We start from the raw sequence: 26,049 nt of genomic DNA on the forward strand, positions 1-26,049 counted from the left end.
CCAAAATATAAGCTTGTTTTACTCCAATGTTTGTAAACAAAGCAAATGTAAACAAACACTATATAGCCTCAAAACATGGTTAAACTACACATGTTATATCATGGATGGTCAGTCCTTGCATCCAGAGCTCTGTCTATTCATTTAAGAGTGGTTACATTTCTCCAACCCCATCCCTCAGCTTTTTACTGAAACAGTGTTATTATACACTTTATTGCTTCAACTGCTGATTGCTTCTTTAAAGGGAATCATTGATGAGCAAATGCAGAAATAAGAGTGCTTTGTGCTTCTCTGTGACATGATTATTATGTTTTATTTAACCTTTATTTTACTAGGCAAGTCAGTTAAGAATAAATTCTTATATACAATGACAGCCTACCCCGGCCAAACCCGGACGACGCTGGGCCAATTTTGCCCTATGGGATTCCCAATCACGGCCGAATGTGATACAGCCTTGATGATGGTGACATGATGATAGAAATATACTATTTAGAACAAACACGCATCTCTGACATGTAGAATAAGGAATCCCATCAGCTCTATTATTGGTATTTCTGCAACGTTAATAAAGAACGTTTTCATACTGAACATGGACAGAAACAGGTGGACAACCTTCAGAGCTTGTGTGAGCACCATGCTGCCACTAGAGGGCAGTCCAGCTTTGTGCTGGATGGTTTCTGCTGAATAGGTCTGTAGGCAACCGTCTGTAAACCTATGCAGACTAGTCTGTCCTCACAGCAGATGTATATGCAGACTGGAACAGTGAGAGACTATAGAGGAGTGCGGTAATTGCACAGTATTGATTGAGGCTGTAACGTCATGTGCTGATATAAGACAACGTACTGTTTACAGACCACTTTATGAAGGACTGCTGGTGTTGCCCTTATTTGCATGTGCACAGCTACACAGGCCTTCTTACAGCTTTACCACTTCACTCACTTAACAGCTGTTGCATTTAACTGCCTGTTGTAATCATAATGTCCCGACAAACATTGATCTGAAATCATTTCAGGCAGGCAGAACAAACAGGCAGGCAGAACAAACAGACTTCAAAACAAATTGATGGGCTTTACCGTCATCCTCTTTCATAACCCCTTGTTAGATGTTCATAATGACCAAATTGCTTCAGAGTGTTTCAAACAGGATTATGCTGCATATGGTGCGGATTTAATGAGGATTTATTTATGTATTTTCTATTGTTGCCGAGAAATGAGGTGATGTGAGCACAGTTATCCAAAAACAAAAGCTACGGGAGGATAAACAGTCTGCAATGTTGCTCTCTCATAGGAAAGAATGCTCCCTGTTACTGTCAAGATTATATTTATATAATGTCATTATAGTTATATTTATATAATGCCATTGTAGTTATATTTATATAATGCCATTATAGTTATATTTATATAATTCCATCAGAATTATGTTTATATAATTCCATCAGAATTATATTTATATAATGCCATTGTAATTATATTTATATAATGCCATTAGAATTATATTTATATAATGCCATTAGAATTATATTTACATAATGCCATTAGAATTATATTTATATAATGCCATTAGAATAATATTTATATAATGCCATTAGAATTATATTTTTATAGTACCATTAGAATTCTCCATCTGTAGGTTGCGAGAGGGAAATAATTACTTTTAACAGCTTTCTCTTTGGCGATTACACAGAGCAATAAATGAGTAGTGAATGAATGTGTTTAATGTGTTTCATATTCCATACCATTTATCATAAGCCATTAAGTAATTAATTTTGTACAAAATGTTGGTAATTTGTACCTCACTAATAAGAGGAATTGCCTCCACTTAAATGAACAGCATGCCTCCAGGTAACAGTATAAATGTTGAACTGTTGAATTGTGTTTTATTTTGCCTTGTATCAATTTTAACCTGCTTCCACTGGAGGTTTAAAATCAAGTCTTAAGGCTGAGTAACAAAAAACAATTTGTTTTGCAGCCTCGAAAAGTGAAACCTTGGCTGACCCTGCCCACCTGAAAAAATACTACAGTATATTGTAGAATTCTATAATGAACTGTAGTATAAGCTACTGTAGAATACTACATTAAATACTACAGTATAATCCGGAAGAAAAAAAACTGTAGTCAATACTACAGTAAAGTCTGCAAAAACAGCACAGTCCGCAAAAACCCTACACTTTTTTAACTATTGTAAATACTACAGTATATAATTTGCATATACCCTGCCCATTCCCCTCCCCCATATTGCAATTTGTCCCACCCCTAAGTGAGAAACCTACAAGCCACATATTTACATTACATTACATTTAAGTCATTTAGCAGACGCTCTTAACCAGAGCGACTTACAAATTGGTGCATTCACCTTATGATATCCAGTGGAAAATAATATAAAATAAATAAAATAATATGGACATATAGTCCATATTGCGTTCCCTACAAGTCATAGAAAAGAGCAGAAGTGCTGAACTATCTGTTCAGATCCCAATCCTATCTACATAGAAATGTTCTGTTTTAGTATTTCTCCAGTAGGTTTTCTGAAGGAGAAAGCCTCCACTTTCATGTCAAAGATAGTAAAACAAAAACACAACAGTAAATACAGTAATGTCTGCAAAAACACTACAGTAAATACTGCAGTATACTACAGTCTACAAAAACGCTACAGTAAATACAGCAGTATACTATCAATCTAATGTATTTATAAAGCCATTCTTACATCAGCTCATGTCACAAAGTGCTGTACAGAAACCCAGCCTAAATCCCCAAACAGCAAGCAATGCAAGTGTAGAAGCACGGTGGCTAGGAAAAACTCTCTAGAAACTCCCTACATTCTGCAAAAACAGCACATTAATTACTATAGTACATACGCCAGTTATTTTACTACAGTATTTATACTATAGTTAACTGTAAATACTACAGTGAATACTATAGTATATATACCATAGTATCCTATTATCATGACGCAAGGTGAGACCCAGATGCAGACACCGAAGGCAGATGGTTGGAGTCTTACAATGTTTATTAATCCAAAAGGGGTAGGCAAGAGAATGGTCGTGGACAGGCAAAAGGTCAAAACCAGATCAGAGTCCAGGAGGTACAGAGTGGCAGACAGGCTCGTGGTCAAGGCAGGCAAGAAGGTCAGGCAGGCAGGTACAGAGTCCAGAAACAGGCAAGGGTCAAAACCCGGAAGACTAGAAAAAGGAGAATGCAAAAAGCAGGAGAACGGGAAAACCGCTGGTTGACTTGGAAACATACAAGACGAACTGGCACAGAGAGACAGGAAACACAGGGATAAATACACTGGGGAAAATAAGCGACACCTGGAGGCGGTGGAGACAATCACAGGGACAGGTGAAATAAATCAGGGCGTGACACCTATAGTATTTCTTCATATGGGAGTGACCCAGAGAGCTCAGAGTGGTGTGGTTGTTTTAATCTCTTTCAGAGGAAACATTTATTTTCTCCAGAGTAAAAAAAGGTTTAGGACTGATCTTGACCTGTGCCACTTAGTCTGAATGTTTTGTATGAAATCTTTTACTCAACAAAGCATCTCTGCATTTGTGTTTTCTCTCGTCGGTTTGCTTGTCAAGGTTAAGTTCTAGGGATCAGACAGAGAGGAGTGAATGAATGCCTTAGAGATGTATTTTCAAATAACGTATTTCTTCAAAAGGAGCAAAGTTTCATGTCATTCTACTGTGAGCGTGCTTTTCTACTTGGTTAAGATACAAACCTAGCAGAAATCTATGACCCTCATCTACTGTAGGCCTTGTTAAATGCTGACTGGGATAAAGGCATACACGTTGTGCCGTATAGCTAGACACTGAGGTCATGGTACTTCCCCATAATCCCTGGTCGCTCTTGGGGCAGGCGTTCGTCATCTGACTGTATCTGTGTGGGAGATTGGCAGGTCTCATCCTGTGACTGTAGCTGTGTTGGAGATTGGCAGGTCTCATCTTGTGACTGTAGCTGTGTTGGAGATTGGCAGGTCTCATCCTGTGACTGTAGCTGTGTTGGAGATTGGCAGGTCTCATCCTCTGACTGTAGCTGTGTTGGAGATTGGCAGGTCTCATCCTCTGACTGTAGCTGTGTTGGAGATTGGCAGGTCTCATCCTCTGACTGTAGCTGTGTTGGAGATTGGCAGGTCTCATCCTCTGACTGTAGCTGTGTTGGAGATTGGCAGGTCTCATCCTCTGACTGTAGCTGTGTTGGAGATTGGCAGGTCTCATCCTCTGACTGTAGCTGTGTTGGAGATTGGCAGGTCTCATCCTGTGACTGTAGTTATGTTGGAGATTGGCAGGTCTCATCCTCTGACTGTAGCTGTGTTGGAGATTGGCAGGTCTCATCCTGTGACTGTAGCTGTGTTGGAGATTGGCAGGTCTCATCCTCTGACTGTAGCTGTGTTGGAGATTGGCAGGTCTCATCCTCTGACGGTAGCTGTGTTGGAGATTGGCAGGTCTCATCCTCTGACGGTAGCTGTGTTGGAGATTGGCAGGTCTCATCCTCTGACGGTAGCTGTGTGGAAGGTCTGCCTCAGGCTGGATCTTAGTTGATCATAGGGGGATTCGTGAAGATTCTTTGCAGTCTGTACAGTAAAGCCACTACTGAGTATGCAGCTCTTACCCAGCCTATTTAGCTCATTCAAATAGGTCACCACCAAAACAGGTGGGAGATAATCACCCATAGCCTTGGAGCACAGTTTTGATGTTCCTGCTCATGCAAAGGTTCCAAATCATCTAACCCTCAATCGATTCTTAGTTTACCTCCCCCATCTGATCCCCTGTGGCTCTGGCATGGTCAATGCCCAAATACCCTGCTGTGTTGCTTGGAGGGAGAAGATGGGGAATGAGTAATATACCATCTTGGTCCTGTGTGGCTCAATTGCTTGAGCATGGCGTTTGCAACGTCAGTGTTGTAGGAAAATGTAAGCAAGCACTACTGTAAATTTAAGCAAGCACTACTGCATGTAAAATGGTATGGTAGAGTGAGTCCCATTGCTGAAGTATATGATGCCATTTGGTTACATAATGGGGCTGTGTGCTTATCTAATAGGAGAAGCCTGTATTGCAGCCTGCAGCTGTATTTTCCCAGTCTCTTTCTTTACCCTACCGGCATACTCTTTCCTTTTCCTCCAGATTCACAGTGTAACTGAAGTCCTTTCATGACGACTCGGGTCATAAATTAAACATTACCTGGGCTTCTCTTATGCATCTGTTCAAGTAAAAATAGGTATGTTTGTGTGTAGAGTGATGCCCATGCACACCCCTCTACCATTAATGAAGTAAGTGTTACTGCTGTACCCATATGAAAACCTATGCATCACTTACAGCTCCCAGGCTCAGGCCCCCCTGCCACTGTGGCCTGACTTTCTCTGGCTCCCCAGTGATTCTCAGCTCATTTGGTTATACAGGGCTCACAATTACCTGGAGATTTGGGGTTTGGGATATGGATATTTACATATTTCTTCTGACAGATGTTATTATAATTACACAGGCCAGGCTGCCAGACTTCACAATTTGGATTTGAATGGTCATTACTATGAATCCTTTCAAATTATGTATGTTACAAGCCAAGAGGGATTTCTTTTAAAGGGCATTTTTATACTTTGTCTGATTATTCCTGGTTATAAAAACAACTCTAGGGAAACCATTAAGATTCACGACATGAAGGTTCACAACAGAGGAGTACCATCCATGTTCATTTTTTTTCTTCAAAATTAGACGCACGTCCATAAAATTGTATATGATCAGGCTGCATTTTACCACCCAAATATTAATAAGGAGCATTAGACATTGCCAGAAAGTGTCTTCCATCCTGCAAGGCAAAAACAAAGAACAAATACTTAATCAAAGATTAAACTTGGGTTAAAAAAAATAAGAAAGAAACCTTAATGTTCCTCTGTACCTTTGAACTATTGAAAAAAAAATAAACATTTTATCAGCCACAGAGAACTATCTTTATGGTCAAGCTTTTATCAGATTGTTTGCTATCAAAAGTTTCCGTTATCTTACTAAGCCTGTAGAAAATAGATTTATTTTTAATCTCCAAATCAATTTTAATGCGATATCCTAATTGCATTTTTGATTAAAGAGAAATAAAACAGGGGAGCTAGAGAACATCATTATTGGGCATTATCTTTCTCAAAACAAATGTCAACTTAAAGCGTAATGCATCAGTACAGCAGATTAAATCCTAGAGGAAATGAAATATAATAAGCATATCTTCTGTCTAATACTGATGCAGAGCTGAATCTAATCTCCATGTTCCAATCTTCTTTTAACTCTTTCAAGATGAAAAGCACCCATGATGCACTGCCACAATGAAAGAACAGGAACATGCTGATTCTTGTTTGCATTTCCTTTTGTTCGGCTTTTATTGATTCTTTTAAAGAGACAAGGGGGAGGTATAGACTAGCTGCAAAACACAAAGACATATTAATTAATGGGACACTTATCCGCTAGGAGGCAAGCAGTATAGGTTTGGCCTGCTGTAAATAAAAAGGAAATGTATCATTTGAGGGGTGTTAACAGGCAGGTGATGGGAAATGTAGGCTGCTTGGAGATAGCCATTGCTGGGTTTTAGAAGATGTGAAAACCTATTTGTGAGGTGTGGCCAGGGAAATGTAATACTTGTTCTGTGTCTGCCTTGTGTAGCCTACACCTGGGTATAGAAATAAGCAAATTCAAGTGGTGGTGCAGACAAATTGGACAGGGTACAAACTCATTTGAAAAAGGAGTAGGCCTGTGTATACAAAAAGATTATATAAAATGCCAGACTTGTGTTTTTTATTTAAGTAAAGCCAGCATGTAAAGCCAGCGGAACAAATATATGAGTAAGATGTGATAATTAAACTGAATCTCCTGCAGGCTATTGCTCAATAGCAGATCATGTCATGGGGTTTATTGCTCTCTAGATCTTTTTGAATGCGATTTGCTCCTGGCTTTTTTGAGGTGGCAAAAATAGGTAATAATAATTTAGTATGAGAAGCAATCATGGGAGATGGAGTGTCCACGAGAGCTCGCGTAGCACACGCAGGGACTACGACCTGTTCGCGGTCATTGTGCATGGGGAGCTATCAACACAACTCCTTATATTTGACATTGTATGTGTCAGTTGCAGGTTTTCATTTTATTTTTTTTCCGCACCGCTCTTTTCCCTTGTCTGTGGGGAAAGTGTCCAAATTGGTTGTGGTGTGGCGCGCGGTCCATAGATTGCACCCAGATTTTGACCTTTCGCCCACGGAAGTCTCCTCCATGACAACCCCCGACTTCGTTCCAACCAGCAGCTGATTGTAAATTCCTGCAGAAAAATAAATACTTGCAAGTAGTTGGAGAAAGAGAGAGAGCGCGTGTGGGAGAGCGAGAGCAGGAGCAATGCGCGGATCCTCATCTCTCCACCCCTTTCCTCCTCTCTGCCTCACTCCATCTCTCTCAAGCGTCCTTCTGCCTCTCTCTTATATTGAAATTGGTCTGGGTCGAACAGGATCACAGAACACCGCTTCTCTATTGCTGCACATTGTCGGGCATTCCGCAAAACCCGATCACTTGAAACACAATAAGCATACACAAAGGAAAGGACATAGTACCACAATATATTTTTAAAGGTGGAACACGTTTTTCTTATTAAAAAAATACCGTCCGTTTGTGCGTGTTAAGCGTTTTAAAGTAGGTGTTTAACTATAACAGTCCAACTACAGTATAAAGTAGCCATGCATCTGCACATTATAATGCGCGCTAGCATTGGATTAGTCGGTTTCTGTCTGCTTGCCTTTGTCCAACAGCCAGCTCGCGCTTCAGGAGGCAAATCCACTCAAGGTAAGTTTTCCCATTAAAATACCTTTATTCCTCCAGGCTTTATCTTTCAGACCCTGGGGAGCAGCTATGATTATTTAGTGCAGATTTCATTACCTCAATCCGCTGTGCATTGTGAATTTGTAAGCTAATGCCTGACCAATTTCTAATTGAGTTACAAATTAGTTCATTTTTAAAGATTACACACACACCAATAAATTCAGCATCTCACAATAAAAAATAAAAAACGAAGTATGCCTCATTAATCCTATTCAACATTATATTATATTTAAAGAACAGGCACACTGGTAAGCAAATTGAAAGCTCTTTTAGTAGGCTGATACAAAATATGTTTATGTATTAAGTACCTAGGAAATTCCACTCTGTTTAAATATTGTTTTGCACTGGCATGTGTCCTGAGATCAGGAAATCGTTTATTCTGTTGCATGCCCAGACTATATTTGTCTCCCCACGATGGTTAAGCTACTGCTGCACTTTTCTGAGATTGGCACAAAAGTGGCAAATTAACCTGTTTTATAGGTCTGATCCAAAACCGTTAATCAATGTTTAAATCCCCCTGACACTCCCGTTTTCTAACCATGAAGATAAACTGGCGACACTTCAAACAACAACAGTGTGAACAGAACAGGTTTGTTGAGAACTTCAACAACAGAGTAGTTGTTAATGAGAGAGAGAGACCATCAAGATGTATTTGTCATTACCAAGCCAAGTATTTGAAAATACTCTGTAACACTCTCATGGAGGAGCAGGGCTCTCCCTAGTCTCTCTGTCAAAGCCTCCACTGAGCTAGGCTACAGTACTGCACTCAGGTTGCTTTCATGTCTTGCCTCCTCTGTTTGATTCATACACAGATTGTGCCTCAAGGCTTTAAGGTGAAAAACTCTAAATCCTCATTGAGCACTCAGACTAAAGATGTTGATGATTATGAGGATTAGGGTAATGAAAGTCATTGAAAATGCATGCACGATGCAGGTCATAGGACAACATTTTACTTGCAGTTATAAGTCATCCATCCACACAATAAAAGGTCTGAAATAAGTTGCTGCCTGAGTGCTGTTTTCTTACCTGTTTACTATTTCCCGTCTTCTGTCTGTTTCTCTCTTTAAATAATAAGAATATGCTTACTCATGTCAATCTGTAGCAACCAGATCTATATATGCCAGGGACAGAGCACAGTGTGTGTGTGCCAGCCTCAGCAGCTTTGATTATGTTTGGTTATGTTTCACACACAGATAGACACAAAAAGACATCCCTCAGCCCGTCAGGCAAGGAGTGTGTGTGGGGGGGGGGGCTATTTAGCATCCTGGGTGGTCGGCCCCCACTTGTGGGAAAACCGAATATTTACATGTTGCAATTATAACTACTTTTTTCTAACTTAATTTCCCACAACATCGATTACACGCTTGCTTGTCATGTGGAATGTTACCGGAACAGTGTTATCACTCAGTAATGGCATGCACCTGTTTGTAGCCTAAGTGACATAGCCTGGCAGAGAATGGACTCTGTGAAAACAGAAGTCTTAAGAGTGGGAGGATAGTCTATGAATAATGTGCAGTTAGTAATATTTGTATGGTTTTTTATCTTTAGACATCTGTAAGAGGGAGAGATGAGAAGGAGAGATGAGAGAGATGAGAGAGGGAGAAAGATGCGATTGAAAAAGATGAGGAAGCGGGAGAGAGATGAGATAGAGATCGAGAGGAGAGATGAGAAAGAGAGAGAGACAGATGAGATCGAGAGGAGAGATGAGAAAGAGAGACAGATGAGATCGAGAGGAGAGGATAGATGAGAAAGAGAGAGAGAGACAGATGAGATGAGAAAGAGAGAGTGACAGATGAGATGAGAGAGACAGATGAGATCGAGAGGAGAGATGAGAGAGAGACAGATGAGATCGAGAGAGATGAGAAAGAGAGAAACAGATGAGGGAGAGATGAGAAAGAGAGAGAGACAGATGAGATCAAGAGGAGAGATGAGAAAGAGAGAGACAGTTGAGATCGAGAGATGAGAAAGAGAGAGAGAGACAGATGAGATCGAGAGGGAGAGACATGAGATCGAGAGGAGAGGAGAGATGAGAAAGAGAGAGACAGATGAGATCGAGAGGGAGAGCGATACTGGAACAATAAAAGGTACAATTTGTCAGGTCAATATTGATTCAACAAAGATGTTGGTGACAAGTCCCTTTGTCCTTCATCAAATTAACTAAGGAATATTGTGGAGGATATGGTGAAGAACAGGTAGAAAAATGATGAAGAAGATTAGAGGTGCAGGTGGAGACAGAGAAAGCGAGAAAAGAAAAAGGGAAATAGTGAAGGGCCTCGGACAAGGCTAATCACTGAGCCTTTGAGCTAACCTCAAGTTGAAAGTTACTGGCTAGCTAATACAGCACCAAGGCAACCGTTGGTGAGGTCCTGACATGCTGTGGTGCGGTGCAGAGCGGTGGCTGTGTTGGTGTAACCTTTGCTCCTGGGCCCGAGGGTCTCTCTGGAAGGCAAAGCTCCTACTGCAGCCAGGGAGGGAGCCAGAGGCAGCAGCCCTCAGCCCTGAGCCACAATGTGGGAATCAACAAGCCCTGGCCTGGAGGGAGCGACTCAACAAAATGAGGCCCAAGTGGAGTGAGGGAGGGAGGCCTAGAAGTGGTGTGTCTTCCACAAAGAATGGTCTGGAAGGAAGGCCAGCGGTTCCCCCCCTCCCTTTTGCTTTTATCCCTCCTCTTTGTTTGCTTTGTCTTCTTTTTCTTTCCTTTATACTAAATGAATTAGTCATGTCTGATTCCACCGTCTGCCATAGGCTATGGCTGTGTGTGTGTGTTACAGACATGCACAAGCTCTATTTAACGGGGCTCCTATTCCTCATTTTGTTATCCTCTAGTTGTAAATCATTAAACATGTCCGGTCCTCATACATTCTCTGCCGTGGAAGGTGAAGATGTTTATAGATTTGCTCTGCTTTTCTTAGCAAATATTGCAGGCATTTACCTGTGAAAGTCAAAGCTGTACAATTAATGAAGATGTCAAATACCGACATCTCTTGTGATCTCTTGGTAATGGTTCCTGTTAACCACATATGAAGCCACATGAAAATATCTGTTTAAATGGTGCTTTTCTTCCTGCTTAGCTTTCTGGGCTTGGACCACCCTAAGAACACCACAGAAGAAGAATGCAACTATTGTGAAGACAACATTCTATTCTCTGTGATCATCGTGGACCATGGCCAGTCCTTTCCCACTTTGGCACACATCTCATCACATTCACTCTTAGGTGCTGGCTGTGAGCATTCATTTGTCTAGACAGCAGTGGTATTTGTTGTGCTATTACAGTGCTGTTATCTACTCACAGAGTGGATATGTGTCGTAAAGCGTACTGATGCAAAAGTCCCTTTCAGTTTGCCAAGGTATTAGGGACTCAGGGGTGTTGGCATATCTATTTGACACGCAGAACACTTTTTCTTTATTATTTACTCAATATAGCTCCAGGTCACATATTCAAATGGTTGTATGAAATCACATTTACATCTCTTTAGATATTTGCTGCTGATGTGTATGTTTTTCTCTTTGCTGTCCTTTTCTTCTTTTTAATCAATACATCACGGTCGTCATGGAACCATGTCAGGGTCATTGATCTTCATGAGTGTAGAGTAGACAATCAATTTCGCTGTGCTTTGCCACTCTGAGAATGGATATTCGGTTACGACGTGCCTGAGAAGTGGTGCTCCAATACCACTGGACATGTTGTTACAGAGCAGCTGTGTGAAAGGAGGGAGATCATAATCTTTGCAGTGGTTGAGTGGTTGAAACGATTGATTACAGTTCCGTCCAAGACAAATATACAGTCTGAATAGTGAACATGGCTTTGATCTTTAAGGACATGTGGTGATGACGTTAGGACAAGCATAGGTCTGATACTGGTCTAGTTTGCATATTGATATACACTGACTGTATAAAACATTAAGAACACCTACTCTTTCCATGACAGCCTGACCAGGTGAATCCAGGTGAAAGCTATGATCCCTCATTGATGTCACCTGTTAAATCCACTTCAATCCGTATACATGAAGGGGTGAAGACAGGTTAAAGAAGGATTTTTAAGCCTTGAGACAATTGAGACATGGATTGTGTATGTGTGCCATTCATGGGCAAGACAAAATATGTACGTGCCGGTCTGGACTAGGGCTGTTGCAGTCGTATTACCACCACACTGGCAGTCATGAGTCATGACCGCAGTAAAATTCCACAAGACCGTTGAGTCAAGGTAATCTCCTGTTATGCACTCTGGACATGCTTTGGTAGTACCCAACTTGCTAACGACCATCAGGTTCTAATGGCCTGCTACTCAGGGCTGTATTATCCCTCCATCACGTCCTAATGGCCTGGTACTCAGGGCTCTATTGTCCCTCCATCAGGTCCTAATGGCCTGGTACTCAGGGCTCTATTGTCCCTCCATCAGGTCCTAATGGCCTGGTACTCAGGGCTCTATTGTCCTTCCACCAGGTCCTAATGGCTTGGTACTCAGGGCTCTATTATCCCTCCATCACGTCCTAATGGCCTGGTACTCAGGGCTCTATTGTCCCTCCATCAGGTCCTAATGGCCTGGTACTCAGGGCTCTATTGTCCTTCCACCAGGTTCTAATGGCTTGGTACTCAGGGCTCTATTATCCCTCCATCAGGTCCTAATGGCCTGGTACTCAGGGCTCTATTGTCCCTCCATCAGGTTCTAATGGCCTGGTACTCAGGGCTCTATTGTCCCTCCATCAGGTTCTAATGGCCTGGTACTCAGGGCTCTATTGTCCTTCCATCAGGTCCTAATGGCCTGGTACTCAGGGCTCTATTGTCCCTCCATCAGGTCCTAATGGCCTGGTACTCAGGGCTCTATTGTCCCTCCATCAGGTCCTAATGGCCTGGTACTCAGGGCTCTATTGTCCCTCCATCAGGTCCTAATGGCCTGGTACTCAGGGCTCTATTGTCCCTCCATCAGGTCCTAATGGCCTGGTACTCAGGGCTCTATTGTCCCTCCATCAGGTCCTAATGGCCTGGTACTCAGCCTGCTATTGTCCCTCTAACTACTCTGACATCAATGCAAATACAACTAAAATCAAACACTTATCATCAAAACATCATCATGCTTTTAAAACTCACCTCACTGTGATTGAAGAATTTGAAGAAGTTAAACAGCAGGTTGAAACTGAGTGGAAAACATGGTCATTGTGGATGTTGTTTCAAAGCCAAACACAACAAAATGGACAGTGCTTTCTAAGGTGATGATTTCTAAGGTGATGATTCATTCAAAACAACCATATGCGTATTAGAGCTTATGCATACGCATAGGCTTATGAGCCCAAGCCCCCCCAAAAAACTGAATTAAAATGATGATTGTGCCGTTATGTTATACATAGCCTACCGCATATTACGCATCTCATTAAAACATAAAACAAAACTGATTTAAGATGTCTTTGGTACATAATTGGTCTAGCCTATACTCCAAAATTAAACAAATTTGAGTAATCACCTTTGAGTGTGGACTGTATTATTATGCATACTGGATGGACTGGTTACAATATGCAATGCTACAAAATGTCGATCTGAGTCTTGGAGAGAATGTGTAGCCCTAGGCCATGCTGTTGGTTCATAGTTTGTGCAGGGCAATTTTGAATAGCCTAGTAATAGGGATTTTTTTCAGATTTTCATAATTAATTGGGTGACACATTTTTAGCTATACAGAATATCTCACCACTATGCATTTCCATCTCCACTTTCTACTTTATTCCTTTCTCGAGCCCGCAGAGGGGCTCAAATATTTTTGTTGTGAAAACATGTTACTGTCGATGTTCCCAAACAGATTTCACTTGGTTTCCCAAATGAAGCACTGGGTAGCTGCAGCAACAAGGTTTGAGAGCCCATGACATACAGAGTTTGGGTGGAATATCCCTCAGCGAGAGTATGCTCCTCAAACAGTGGTTGATGCATGGATTGAAATAAGTGTTTTTATATTTATTTCTCAGCTGCTCATATTAAGCACATGCTCCACTACTGTATAAAACCGAAGTAGCCTACCTGGAAAAAATGGACCAGCGGAAAGTGCGCAGCCTCCATTTGATATTGGAGTGCATACAGATGACATGTCGTTTTCCCCCTGCCCGGTTCCTGCCCATTTGATAACGGTCCATTCTAGATCAAAACCTTCACATACAGTACCAGTCAAAAGTTTGGACACACCTACTCATTCAAGGGTTTTTCTTTATTTTTTACTATTTTCTATACTGTAGAATAATAGTGATAATAATAATATGGACTTGGTCTTTTACCACCCCTACTTTGTCACAACACAAATGATTGGCTGAAATGCATTAAGAAGGAAAGAAATTCCACACATTACCTTTTAACAAGGCACAACTGTTAATTGAAATGCATTCCAGGTGACTACATTATGAAGCTGGTGGAGAGAATGCCAAGAGTGTGCAAAGCTGTCATCAAGGCAAAGGGTGGCTTTTGAAGAATCTCAAATATAAAATATATTTTGATTTGTTTAACACTTTTTTGGTTACTACATGATTCCATATGTATTTTTTCATAGTTTTGATGTCTTCACTATTAGCCTAATCAAATCAAATCAAAGTTTATTTGTCACGTATGCCGAATACAACAGGTGTAGACCTTACAGTGAAATGCTTACTTACAGGCTCTAACCAATAGTGCAAAAAAGGTGTTAGGTGAACAATAGGTAAGTAAAGAAATAAAACAACAGTAAAAAGACAGGCTATATACAGTAGCGAGGCTATAAAAGTAGCGAGGCTATAAAAGTAGCGAGGCTACATACAGACACTGGTTAGTCAGGCTGATTGAGGTAGTATGTACATGTAGATATGGTTAAAGTGACTATGCATAAATGATGAACAGAGAGTACAATGTAGAAAATAGTAAAAATAAAGAAAAACTCTGAAATGAATAGGTGTGTCCAAACTTTTGACTGGTACTGTATTAGTAAAGACAAGATTCAATTGAGAATAGTATGATGGGTGAAAATATGATCCCTTGATGAGAGAACAGCTGTGCAGCCAGAGGCAAGGAACAGAGCCCAAGCTTTTTTTGCTTCTTTCTCAAACCATCAATAGCCTATTGTCACATCATGCAGCCCATATATTTTTTGATTTCTAAGACATTCTACATTTTGTATCATTCACAACCAAAGTTGCCAAATAACTTTAAATCTACCTGTTTCAAATGATCACTTCTACGCTCAATAAACGTGTTTATGTTAATTAATGGTCAATTACCTTGAGACCGGCAGTCTTTTGACAATAACCGGCTGACAAAATTTCATGACCGCCAAAGCTCTAGTCTGGAACGAACCAAATCTGATCCAAACATAGACATCTATGATTGGTTAGATTTGGTCCGGACTGAACTAAAAAACCAATGTGGAAATCAAGGCCAGTCCGGAGTGCACCAAAAAAAGACGTTGGCGTCGGTCCGTGCTTACTGAGGTGTAGCCTACAGTGTTCCCTGAAATAGAATTTTAGAAATGCCCTTTTATTTGGTAAGCCTACCATTTGTAAAACACCCAAAAAAGACGTCCGGACAGGACCAAATTAAGACGTCCAGTAGACATTGGCTTGTGCTTATTAGGGTGTAGCAACCATGTCAGTCGTAATGGAATTTTATGAACGCTTATCCATGTGGTAGGCCCACCGTTTGTAAAACAGGCCAATGCATTGGTGTTATTAGTCCTGATTCCCGTGACAAATCATTGTGGGTATTTAAGCTCTGAATATCAGCTAACCAACTTTATCAGGAGTTATTGTGAGCCTACTTGCAATGTGTTTACACAGCGGGGACTGCAGAAGTATTTTCTTCTTCGCTATGATCAATTTGTCAAAAATGTACGGATACAAACTTGAAACCACTGATCTTGATAATGGGGTGAAACTCGTGGAAACAGTTGTAATTGTCCATTCCATATTGTTCATTTTACTCTGACCTGTCCAGTTTTTAGGATATGTTGTTTGTTTTACATCACAGGGCATTTTTTATTTGATTGAGCGCCATTTGGGTTGATCAGGAAAACCTGCATGATGAAAAAAGTGTCCATCTCTTCCAATTTTTCAGATCTGAAGACTCATAGTCATTCAATCAATAATATAATACTCTTAGCAAAAATGTTCATCTTTAATTTACAATCTGTAGAAAATAGTAAGGTTCAGAAGAGAGAATAGAAAGGTTCAGAACTCTTGTGAAACATCTCAGCACAGTTGAAAAATATATGACAAATAGAAATCAAAACTGGATGGTGTTCAGAGATAGATGGGAGGGGTTGAGGGGAGCTGAAGGGTGGGACTAAAAATAACAACAACAAAAAAGAGAACTATTGTAAAATATACTGTGTCTGTAAAATGTATATAATATGTATAAGCTAGAAGCAGAATCGTAAGTGTTGTTGTCCATTACTTTACTCCAATTAAGGGAGGGGTAGTAGGGTTAAGGGAAATAATATACATAAAAATATACAGTTGAAGTTGGAAGTTTATATACACCTTAGCCAAATTTTAGTTTTTCAGTTTTTCACAATTCCTGACATTTAATCCTAGTAAAAAATTCCCTGTCTTAGGTCAGTTAGGATCACCACTTTATTTTAAGAATGTGAAATGTCAGAATAATAGTAGAGAATTATTTATTTCACCTTTTATTTATTTAATCACATTCCCAGTGGGTCAGAAGTTTACATATACTCAATTAGTATTTGGTAGCATTGCCTTTAAATTGTTGAACTTGGGTCAAATGTTTCGGGTAGCCTTCCACAAGCTTCCCACAATAAGTTGGGTGAATTTTGGCCCATTCCTCCTGACAGGAAACCAAACTGAGTTTAAATGTATTTGGCTAAGGTATATGTAAACTTCCGACTTCAACTGTATATTTAAAATAATATATTTGGAGGATTGGAAATGATGCAGACAATTTCAATTGATAGAAGTCACAATCTATTTGCAATAAAACAAAAATATATTTTTTAAATTGTCATACATTTTATCTCCTACAGAATAGGCTACAGAAAAAGCCACATACTCTTTATACCATATCCTATATCTGCTACATCATTTATGTTAGATCATTTTTGGACTAAACGTTGGTGGACACCACAGCGATGGGTCTCTCCAACAGCACCCTGGAGAGGTGCTGTTGCTGGGAATGGACAATCAAAATATTTTGCCCCCCTTGGCTTTGACAAAGTGGGAATTGCTTATCACTGGGCGGCATCAACGCTCACCTAAAAAGCCCTAATGCCACTGGTTGAGAGAAATTGCCATTGTTTTTGGCCAGAATTATGTGAGGTTTTATGTGTGGTTGTTTGTGGTCGTCTTGGTCAGTTTAGCTCATAAAATGCCGCCCTCGTTAATCTGCAGCATAATCCTGCCTAATGAGCGGGCCAGCCGTGGTGTTTATTGTCTATGATGCTATTGTTTCTAAGTTTCTCTTTGACAGAGGTTCTAGAGGGGCGTAGTGTAGGCAAAGCATGGTAGAGAACAACACAATCAGCCAGTTAGCATGCATGTTTACAGCCATGTGTAAAAGCTGGGCTGTCTGGCACAGGCCATGACCCAGGCCAGTTCTGTCTCTTGCTTTCATCCTGGCTGCTGGAATGTAAAACCAATACACTTCCTCCTTGCCAACGGTGTGTGAAATATTTAAAGTGTCAGAACTAGGGAAATACTGTATGGGATCACTATTCTTTCTCTGTGACTGATCCACTCTTGGTTACTAAAGAGAAAATGGCAGAAGCGTTCACAGCAAATGTATAGATTTGGCCTGGGTGAAGGGGTAACATTTTTGTTGTTATTGTGTTGGAAAAACACAAGTCTGTTTGCTCTAAGGTGTTTGTTACACTCTAGGTTGCTAAGAAAACACTGCTTGGGTTAGCCAATGAAAACTGTTTGCCAGTACGCAGTGTTGTCAGACACAGGGTCGAATTAATCGGCAGGATTTGGGGCTCCCTCAAAAAGAGAAATATGTATTAAGTTATATGAAATAAGTTATTTAGATTTAATTTGTGAGAAGCCTTCTGGAGTCGGTTTGGGGGTTTGACTGAAGTAGTGCTCCTGCCTTGGTATCTGAGCCTTGTTCTGGATGTGTGAGATTGTGTCTGCAGGTTTGGGTTGTCATGGGGCATTCAGAACCTGCCCACTGCCCAGGGGAAGCAATCAGGTCTGGGTTGTCATGGGGCATTCAGAACCTGCCCACTGCCCAGGGGAAGCAATCAGGTCTGGGTTGTCATGGGGCATTCAGAACCTGCCCACTGCCCAGGGGAAGCAATCAGGTCTGGGTTGTCATGGGGCATTCAGAACCTGCCCACTGCCCAGGGGAAGCAATCAGGTTTTTTACACGCCTCATAACTCTGTCATGGCACCTTTTCTTCTCCCCTGGAGCAGAGAAACCACTTTATCAGCACCCAGCAGATCAACCCCACAATGCCAGCGCTCCAGCGCCCCAGCGCTCCTATGCTCAATTAGGATGGTCTTAATGCTGACAGAGGGGTAGCTTCTACATGGACAGGACAGGACAGTGAAAATCTGTCCCAACATACACACTCACCCTCCCTCCCTTCCTACATAAATACATGGACAAGCACGTGAAAACACCAACATTTACTGACAAGATTACACTCAACACACACATGAAGACACACAAATCCAAATAATGGGGCCAGACTCAGGCTGTTCCTCTACACCCTCCCAAACTGAGACCCCTAGCTCTTAGAAGCCCATTTATTTATTGGGCTGTAATGTAAAAAGTGTGCTTCAAATGAGGCCTGTAATACTTGTTCTCTGCGCTGTGGTGGGACATCTGATAGCTCTCTCTCTCTCTCTGTCTTTCTGTTTCTGTTTCTCTCTCTCTCTCTCTCTCTCTCTCTCTCTCTCTCTCTCTCTCTCTCTCTCTCTCTCTCTCTCTCTCTCTCTCTCTCTCTCTCTCTGTGCCCTTTGTTCTCTGTGCGGAGGCGCTGACAGCGTCCCCATCGGTTAGTGGGAGGATATAGAACATAGTTGATGGTACACTGAACCCAGGCCCTGAGCCCTGGGCCTGAGCCACTCAACAACCCCCTCTTCAAAGTGCTGATGGCTCCAGCAAGGAGAGGAGAGCTTCCAAGCGACTGGATGGCCGGCCTGTCCGTCCCCCGTTAGGAGCCAACAGCTGGGGCTGCTCTCAGATCATTAATCCCCCCATTTTTCTGTTCCATGACTCACTGATTGGCAATGGTGTGATCCACTGAGTGAGTGTCTGCTCTGTGGGATTGTCTGCTTTAGTTCTCTGTTCTCTCCACTACTAAGGCTCAACATGGTTCGAGTGGAGAGGAGTGGAGTGGAGAACAGAGGAGAGCCTTGCTGCCATTGTCCCCGACGTTCCTCCTCCTCCTTACACCTCTTTCTCCTGAGACCCCTTTGGCCTGGCCTAATAATGCAGCTGTGCCTCTCTTTGAATTTTGGGGTCAGTGAGGGACGTCATTAGGCTGGTCTGTGGTGGTCAGTCAGTCAGTTTTGTTGGAAGGGGGTTGGGGGCCCAGAGAGAGTCCTGTTTACAGACTGCTTGTGTTTACATTCCTTGAGGTTAGCGCCAGCTTTGGGGACTGCTGTATATGAAAGGAAATGCTCTTATTCTGCTTAGTAATGGAAAAACACAACACATCAAGGAATGTTTCGTATGAAAAAAACTAGCTCATTTATTTGGTGCAGTACATGGAGTTTGGCTGAAGCTTTTTAGGTCTGAAACGACAGTGGTGGCGTCACTAATAAAACTGATACTTCCTCGGTGAGAGGAGTCATGAGAAAAGCTGTGATCTTCTCAAATTGAGGATAATTGTAGAAAGATATCCCAGGATGTTAACACTTTATACTGTATATAAACCCTATAGCTCGAAGTCTGTGCCAGACGTTGCACTACCCCGTTCGACAACCAATATCTTCCATGTACTCTTAAATTAACAGTTTTCTTCTCTATTTCCCTTTTATTTTATCTTTAGTAGTGTGTTGATAGTTCTATTAGGAGAAGCCAGATGGACTGTCTCACATTGCATTGCTGTTCATGTGAAACAGAGATGTCTAATGGATGTCAGTCACACGTCAAAATTAACAATCATTCCATATACGGTAGTGTTTGTCTCTAATGACACTTTTATGTAATTAGAACGATTTGAGCACAGTGAAGAATGCGTTCTACATCTACTTGAATTTAGGGCTGACCCCATTTAGTCGACTGGTTGATTGCTTGGTCGATAGGCTGTTGGTCGACCAAGATTTCTTTAGTCAAGCAGTCGCAAATGTAAAACAATGTTCCCGGTCCACAAGACACATGTCTGATTGGCGCCTGTCTCAGTGGACTAATCCATTGCGGAGGCCACAGGGATGGCACAGTCCATCACTCTAAGACATGTGTTCCTGAAATTGTATATGGTTATATTATGTACAAATAATGGTGCAACGCTAATAAGTCGAATATTATTTCATAACAAATGTGCTTTCTCCCGGTGTTGGATACGGCCACTGTCCGCGGTTCTGAAACATATTCCTTAGTTCCCAGTAGAATTGGCGCCTTTCCCTATGTTGCTATGTGCATAACAGCAAAGTTAACCAGCATATTGGGATTGAGAACAATGTGGCGGAGGCAGCAGCAGCAGAGATGAGGAAACAGCCCTTGCCTTAGCCTAATTGTCTAAGAAAATTGAGGAGAGAGGAAACCCCAATTTAATTAGCTCTGTAATCAATAATCAAGTGTTAAATGTGCCTGGCTTTATAAATCATCCATATATATCTAGAGAAATAAGAAATATGGCTTCTGTTGCCTGTTTTAGTGTTTGTTTAATAGCCGATTGATTCTGTGAGCACCAAGCCTCATGCAAATGTGAAATGTTGGATATAGTAATTTCACAGATACGGCTGTTTTGAATCTTTGCTATGCTGTAATAAAGGCTTTACTATTTTTTCTCTCTCGATTGAACAGACTGGTATTACTTATAATTTATTTTGATTGTTTCACTGTTCCAAACATGCAGAAAAATGACATTGTAATCTAACAGCACCTGTTTGTCACACATAATATACACAAAGCTCTCGCTCCTATACCCTCCTTGTTCTTGATCTTGTTATTGTTATGAGCACATTTATCATTATGATCATCATTATAATAATCATTAATGTCGTTATCATTAGTAGGCTGAGTATAGTATCCTTGTATAACCACCATCGAGCTGTAGGACTAAGAGCACCTCCTGTTTAGTCTTAATAACCTAACTAACTTAGGCCTATATTAAAAAAAATAGGCTACTGTATCAATCAATCAAGCATTCATTCGTTCATGCCATCACACAGCATACGAGATATTCATGCTTTGAAATGCAATCAAGCATTTTAGTTTTAAAATTAAATAATAAAGGGAGCTTTGAATAATTTGCCAAAACAATAAATATATATGAACAGTCTCTGGTAGACTTATTTATTTACTGTTGTTTACACTGTTGCAAATGGTAATATTGTAATCAAACAGCAACTGTTTGGCACACATAATACTCACACAATCCCTGCTCCTATACCCTCCTTTATCTGGATCTGCAGTAGTTTCCACAACTATGTCAAATGTCTTCCACAGATCTGACTTCCCCTTTCCCTCCCAAGCAACCAGTAAACAAACATTCGCCCGTTTCGAGTTTCTTTTTCACATCTTCCGCATTCATTTTGCTGTCGACATTACTGTGTTCGGAGTTTGTTATAACCAATTTATTGATGTAATTATGATAGGCTATCGGTCAGGCCCTATTGGTCACATGCATGCAATGCTTACATGTTTCATGTAAAGAGAGCAAGGTTGAGGGAATAGGGAATGTTTTCCTAAACAAATTAGGGATTTTGGTAGCAGAACCTTTCAGTCAGAAACAAGTAAGAAACTAATGTTGCAGCTCCAGCACGGACAGCGCAATAAACACTTGCTGTACTGTGGTGCCTTTTCGCTGCAGTAGGGAGGAGAGCAAGACAACGTGCGCCAGTTTCACAGACTCTCACTATCATTTCTTTTAACACAGTGTGACCATCGGGCTCTTTCTTGAGTCATTTGTGTGTCTTAATTATTTAATCAAGCAGTGTGCTTAAAGCATCAGACAATCTCAGTGCATATGTAGTTGATTTTATTCAAACACATAGGGTGTGTCTGCCTCTATGTGGAAAAATAAGTTTAAATATTTTGACCAATCGATTGATCGAAATAACAGGATGATTCTCGGTCGACCAAGATTTTTTTTAGTCGGGGACAGCCCTAATAGAATTTCACTCATCTGGCATTAATTCCTTGAGCTGTATACACTGAGTGTACAAAACATTAGGAATACCTTCCTAATATTGAGTTTCACCCCCATTTGTCCTCAGAACAGCCTCAATTCGTCGGGCATGGACTACAAGGTGTTGAAAGTGTTCCACAGGGATGCTGGCCCATGTTGACTCCAATGCTTTCCACTGTTGTGTCAAGTTGGCTGGATGTCATTTGGGTGGTGGACCATTCTTGATACACATGGGAAACTGTTAAGCGTGAAAAACCCAGCAGCGTTACAGTTCTTGACACACTCAAACCGGTGCGCCTGGCACCTCTACCTCATTGAAAGGCACTTAAATCTTTTGTCTTGCCCTTTCACTCTCTGAATGGCACACATACACAATCCATGTCTCATTTGTCTTAAGTCTTAAAAATCCTTCTTTAACCTGTCTCCTCACCTTCATCTACACTGATTGAAGTGGATTTAACAAGTGACATCAATAAGGGATCATAGCTTTCACCTGGATTCACCTGGTCAGTCTATGTCATGTACACACAGTGTATGTCAGATAAGAACTGCCATGCTCTACTTGCACACAGAAAGTCATTCCCTTTATACTTCATAGTTTGACAGGAAGCAACTAAAAAATATCAGACTAACAGTTCTGCTGTAATTGCTATGTTGCCCTCTTTATAGTTGGTACTGTATCTTCCTAAAGCAGCCGCCAATTAATTTAATTGCTGTGTGCACAGGGGAGAGTGTCATGTCAGTTAGCGCTGGCTGTATAGATATAAGGTATATAACAGCAAAATAAGGTAAATACCAACACTATCAAGTATATAACAACACTATTGGGTATATAGCAGCACTATAAGGTATATAACGACACTGTAAGGTATATAACAGCAATATAAGGTATATAACGGCACTATAATGTATATAACAGCAATATAAGGTATATAACAACACTATAAGGTATAAAACAGCAATATAAGGTATAGTGAGTGATGTTACAGTATATACCTTATATTACTGTTATATATGTTAAAGTGTTGTTATATATCTTATAGTGCTGCTATATATCTTATGCTATATACCTTATAGTGAGTGCTGTTACAGTATATACAGTATATAGTATAAGGTATATAACAACACTATAAGGTATATAACAGCTATATAAGGTTTAAACTGTAACAGCACTCACTATAAGGTATATAGTATAAGGTATATAACAACACTATAAGGTATATAGCAGCATTATAAGGTCTATAGTATAAGGTAAATAACAACACTATAAGGTATATAACAACACTATAAGGTATATAGCAGCACTATAAGGTATTCTCCGCTATGCAATCTGGTTTCAGAGCTGGTCATGGGTGCACCTCAGCCACGCTCAAGGTCCTAAACGATATCTTAACCGCCATCGATAAGAAACAATACTTTGCAGCCGTATTCATTGACCTGGCCAAGGCTTTCGACTCTGTCAATCACCACATCCTCATCGGCAGACTCAACAGCCTTGGTTTCTCAAATGATTGCCTCGCCTGGTTCACCAACTACTTCTCTGATAGAGTTCAGTGTGTCAAATCGGAGGGCCTGTTGTCCGGGCCTCTGGCAGTCTCTATGGGGGTGCCACAGGGTTCAATTCTTGGGCCGACTCTTTTCTCTGTATACATCAATGATGTCGCTCTTGCTGCTGGTGAGTCGCTGATCCACCTCTACGCAGACGACACCATTCTGTATACTTCTGGCCCTTCTTTGGACACTGTGTTAACTACCCTCCAGATGAGCTTCAATGCCATACAACTCTCCTTCCGTGGCCTCCAACTGCTCTTAAATACAAGTAAAACTAAATGCATGCTCTTCAACCGATTGCTGCCTGCACCTGCCCGCCCGTCCAGCATCACTACTCTGGACGGTTCTGACTTAGAATATGTGGACAACTACAAATACCTAGGTGTCTGGTTAGACTGTAAACTCTCCTTCCAGACTCACATCAAACATCTCCAATCCAAAGTTAAATCTAGAATTGGCTTCCTATTTCGCAACAAAGCATCTTTCACTCATGCTGCCAAACATACCCTCGTAAAACTGACCATCCTACCGATCCTCGACTTCGGCGATGTCATTTACAAAATAGCCTCCAATACCCTACTCAATAAATTGGATGCAGTCTATCACAGTGCCATCCATTTTGTCACCAAAGCCCCATATACTACCTACCACTGCGACCTCTACGCTCTCGTTAGCTGGCCCTCGATTCATACTCGTCGCCAATCCCACTGGCACCAGGTCATCTACAAGACCCTGCTAGGTAAAGTTCCCCCTTATCTCAGCTCGCTGGTCGCCATAGCAGCACCCACCTGTAGCATGCACTCCAGCAGGTATATCTCTCTGGTCACCCCAAAAGCCAATTCCTCCTTCGGCCGCCTCTCCTTCCAGTTCTCTGCTGCCAATGACTGGAACGAACTACGAAAATCTCTAAAACTGGAAACACTTATCTCCCTCACTAGCTTTAAGCACCAGTTGTCAGAGCAGCTCACAGATTACTGCACCTGTACATAGCCCATCTATAATTTAGCCCAAACAACTACCTCTTCCCCTACTATATTTATTTATTTATTTATTTTGCTCCTTTGCACCCCATTATTTCTATTTCTACTTTGCACTTTCTTCCACTGCAAATCTACCATTCCAGTGTTTTACTTGCTATATTGTATTTACTTCGCCACCATGGCTTTTTTTTCCTTTACCTCCCTTATCTCACCTCATTTGCTCACTTTGTATATAGACTTATTTTTCTACTATATTATTGACTGTATGTTTGTTTTAGTCCATGTGTAACTCTGCGTTGTTGTATGTGTCGAACTGCTCTGCTTTATCTTGGCCAGGTCGCAATTGTAAATGAGAACTTGTTCTCAACTTGCCTACCTGGTTAAATAAAGAAAAAAAATATATAGTATAAGGTATATAACAACACTGTAAGGTAATTAACAACACTGTAAGCTATATAGCAGCACTATAAGGTATATAACAACACTATAAGGTATGTAGTATAAGGTATATAACAGCACTATAAGGTATATAACAACATTTTAAGGAATATAACAGCACTATAAGGTATATTATAAACTGGGTGGTTCGAGCCCTGAATGCTGATTGGCTGAAAGCATATGGTATGTCAGACCGTATACCACAGGTATGACAAAACATTTATTTTTACTGCTCTAATTACGTTGGTAACAAGTTTATAATAACAATAAGGCACCTCAGGCGGTTGTGGTATATGGCCATTATACCACGGCTAAGGTCTGTATCCAGGCACTCCTCGTTGCGTTGTGCATAAGAACATCCCTTAGCCGTGGTATATTGGCCATATACCACACCCCCTCGGGCCTCATTACTTAATTACAGCACTATAAGATATATAACAGCTTTATCAGGCATATAACAGCACTATGAGGTATATAACAGCAAAATAAGCTATATAGTATAAGGTATATGTCATGACTGTCCTGTGAGGCTCCAAGTAGGTCAGATCAGCTTTGCAATAAATAGCTTCAACCAAACCCGCTCTCACCCACAGAGGGGGGAGAAGGGAACTGGTGGGGGTTGACAGTTCACTCCCTGTTGTAATCAAGGACAGAACATTCAGCTCTCTCCCTCTCCAATGTTCACCAGAGGAATGTGTCTTCGTTTGAACACTAATGTCATATTATGTGTTATTTTGTTATTTAGTCAAAAACAAATGTTATAAAGGAAATACTGTAACTTGAAAAGTGTCCATCCGATGCGTTGTGCCATAAGAGATAAGAGTTTTACATAACTTTGCACAGTGACAAACCACGCCCCTGAGTGAGGTCAGAGAGCGTGTCAGCCTGACGGAACCTCCCTTTCTAACAAACTGTATAAAATGATGGGTTAAGAATTAACATATCAGACCAGAGAGACATTGAGCTGCAGCTCACGTTTAAAGTGGTTT

The 26,049-nt window shown here is 41.0% G+C and overlaps 1 protein-coding gene and 1 non-coding gene across 5 annotated transcripts in view; both read left to right on the top strand.

Moving 5' to 3' along the window:
- The first annotated feature begins 2,486 nt into the window (after positions 1-2,486).
- Positions 2,487-2,539, top strand: LOC123727494 (U7 small nuclear RNA). Its single transcript, XR_006759489.1, has one exon. It is a non-coding gene; the product is annotated as a U7 small nuclear RNA (small nuclear RNA).
- A 4,841-nt stretch (positions 2,540-7,380) lies between these two features.
- Positions 7,381-26,049, top strand: part of LOC106572352 (signal peptide, CUB and EGF-like domain-containing protein 3) — a 106,935-nt gene continuing 88,266 nt past the window's right edge. For all 4 annotated transcript variants that reach the window (XM_014146408.2, XM_014146409.2, XM_014146410.2 and 1 more), the window contains exon 1: positions 7,381-7,795. In XM_014146408.2, coding sequence (XP_014001883.1) covers positions 7,690-7,795 — 106 coding nt within the window. In that variant the 5' untranslated portion in view covers positions 7,381-7,689. The remainder of the gene's footprint in view (positions 7,796-26,049) is intronic.

Source organism: Salmo salar, chromosome ssa15 (assembly GCF_905237065.1).
Source record: "Salmo salar chromosome ssa15, Ssal_v3.1, whole genome shotgun sequence".
NCBI lineage: Eukaryota > Metazoa > Chordata > Actinopteri > Salmoniformes > Salmonidae > Salmo > Salmo salar.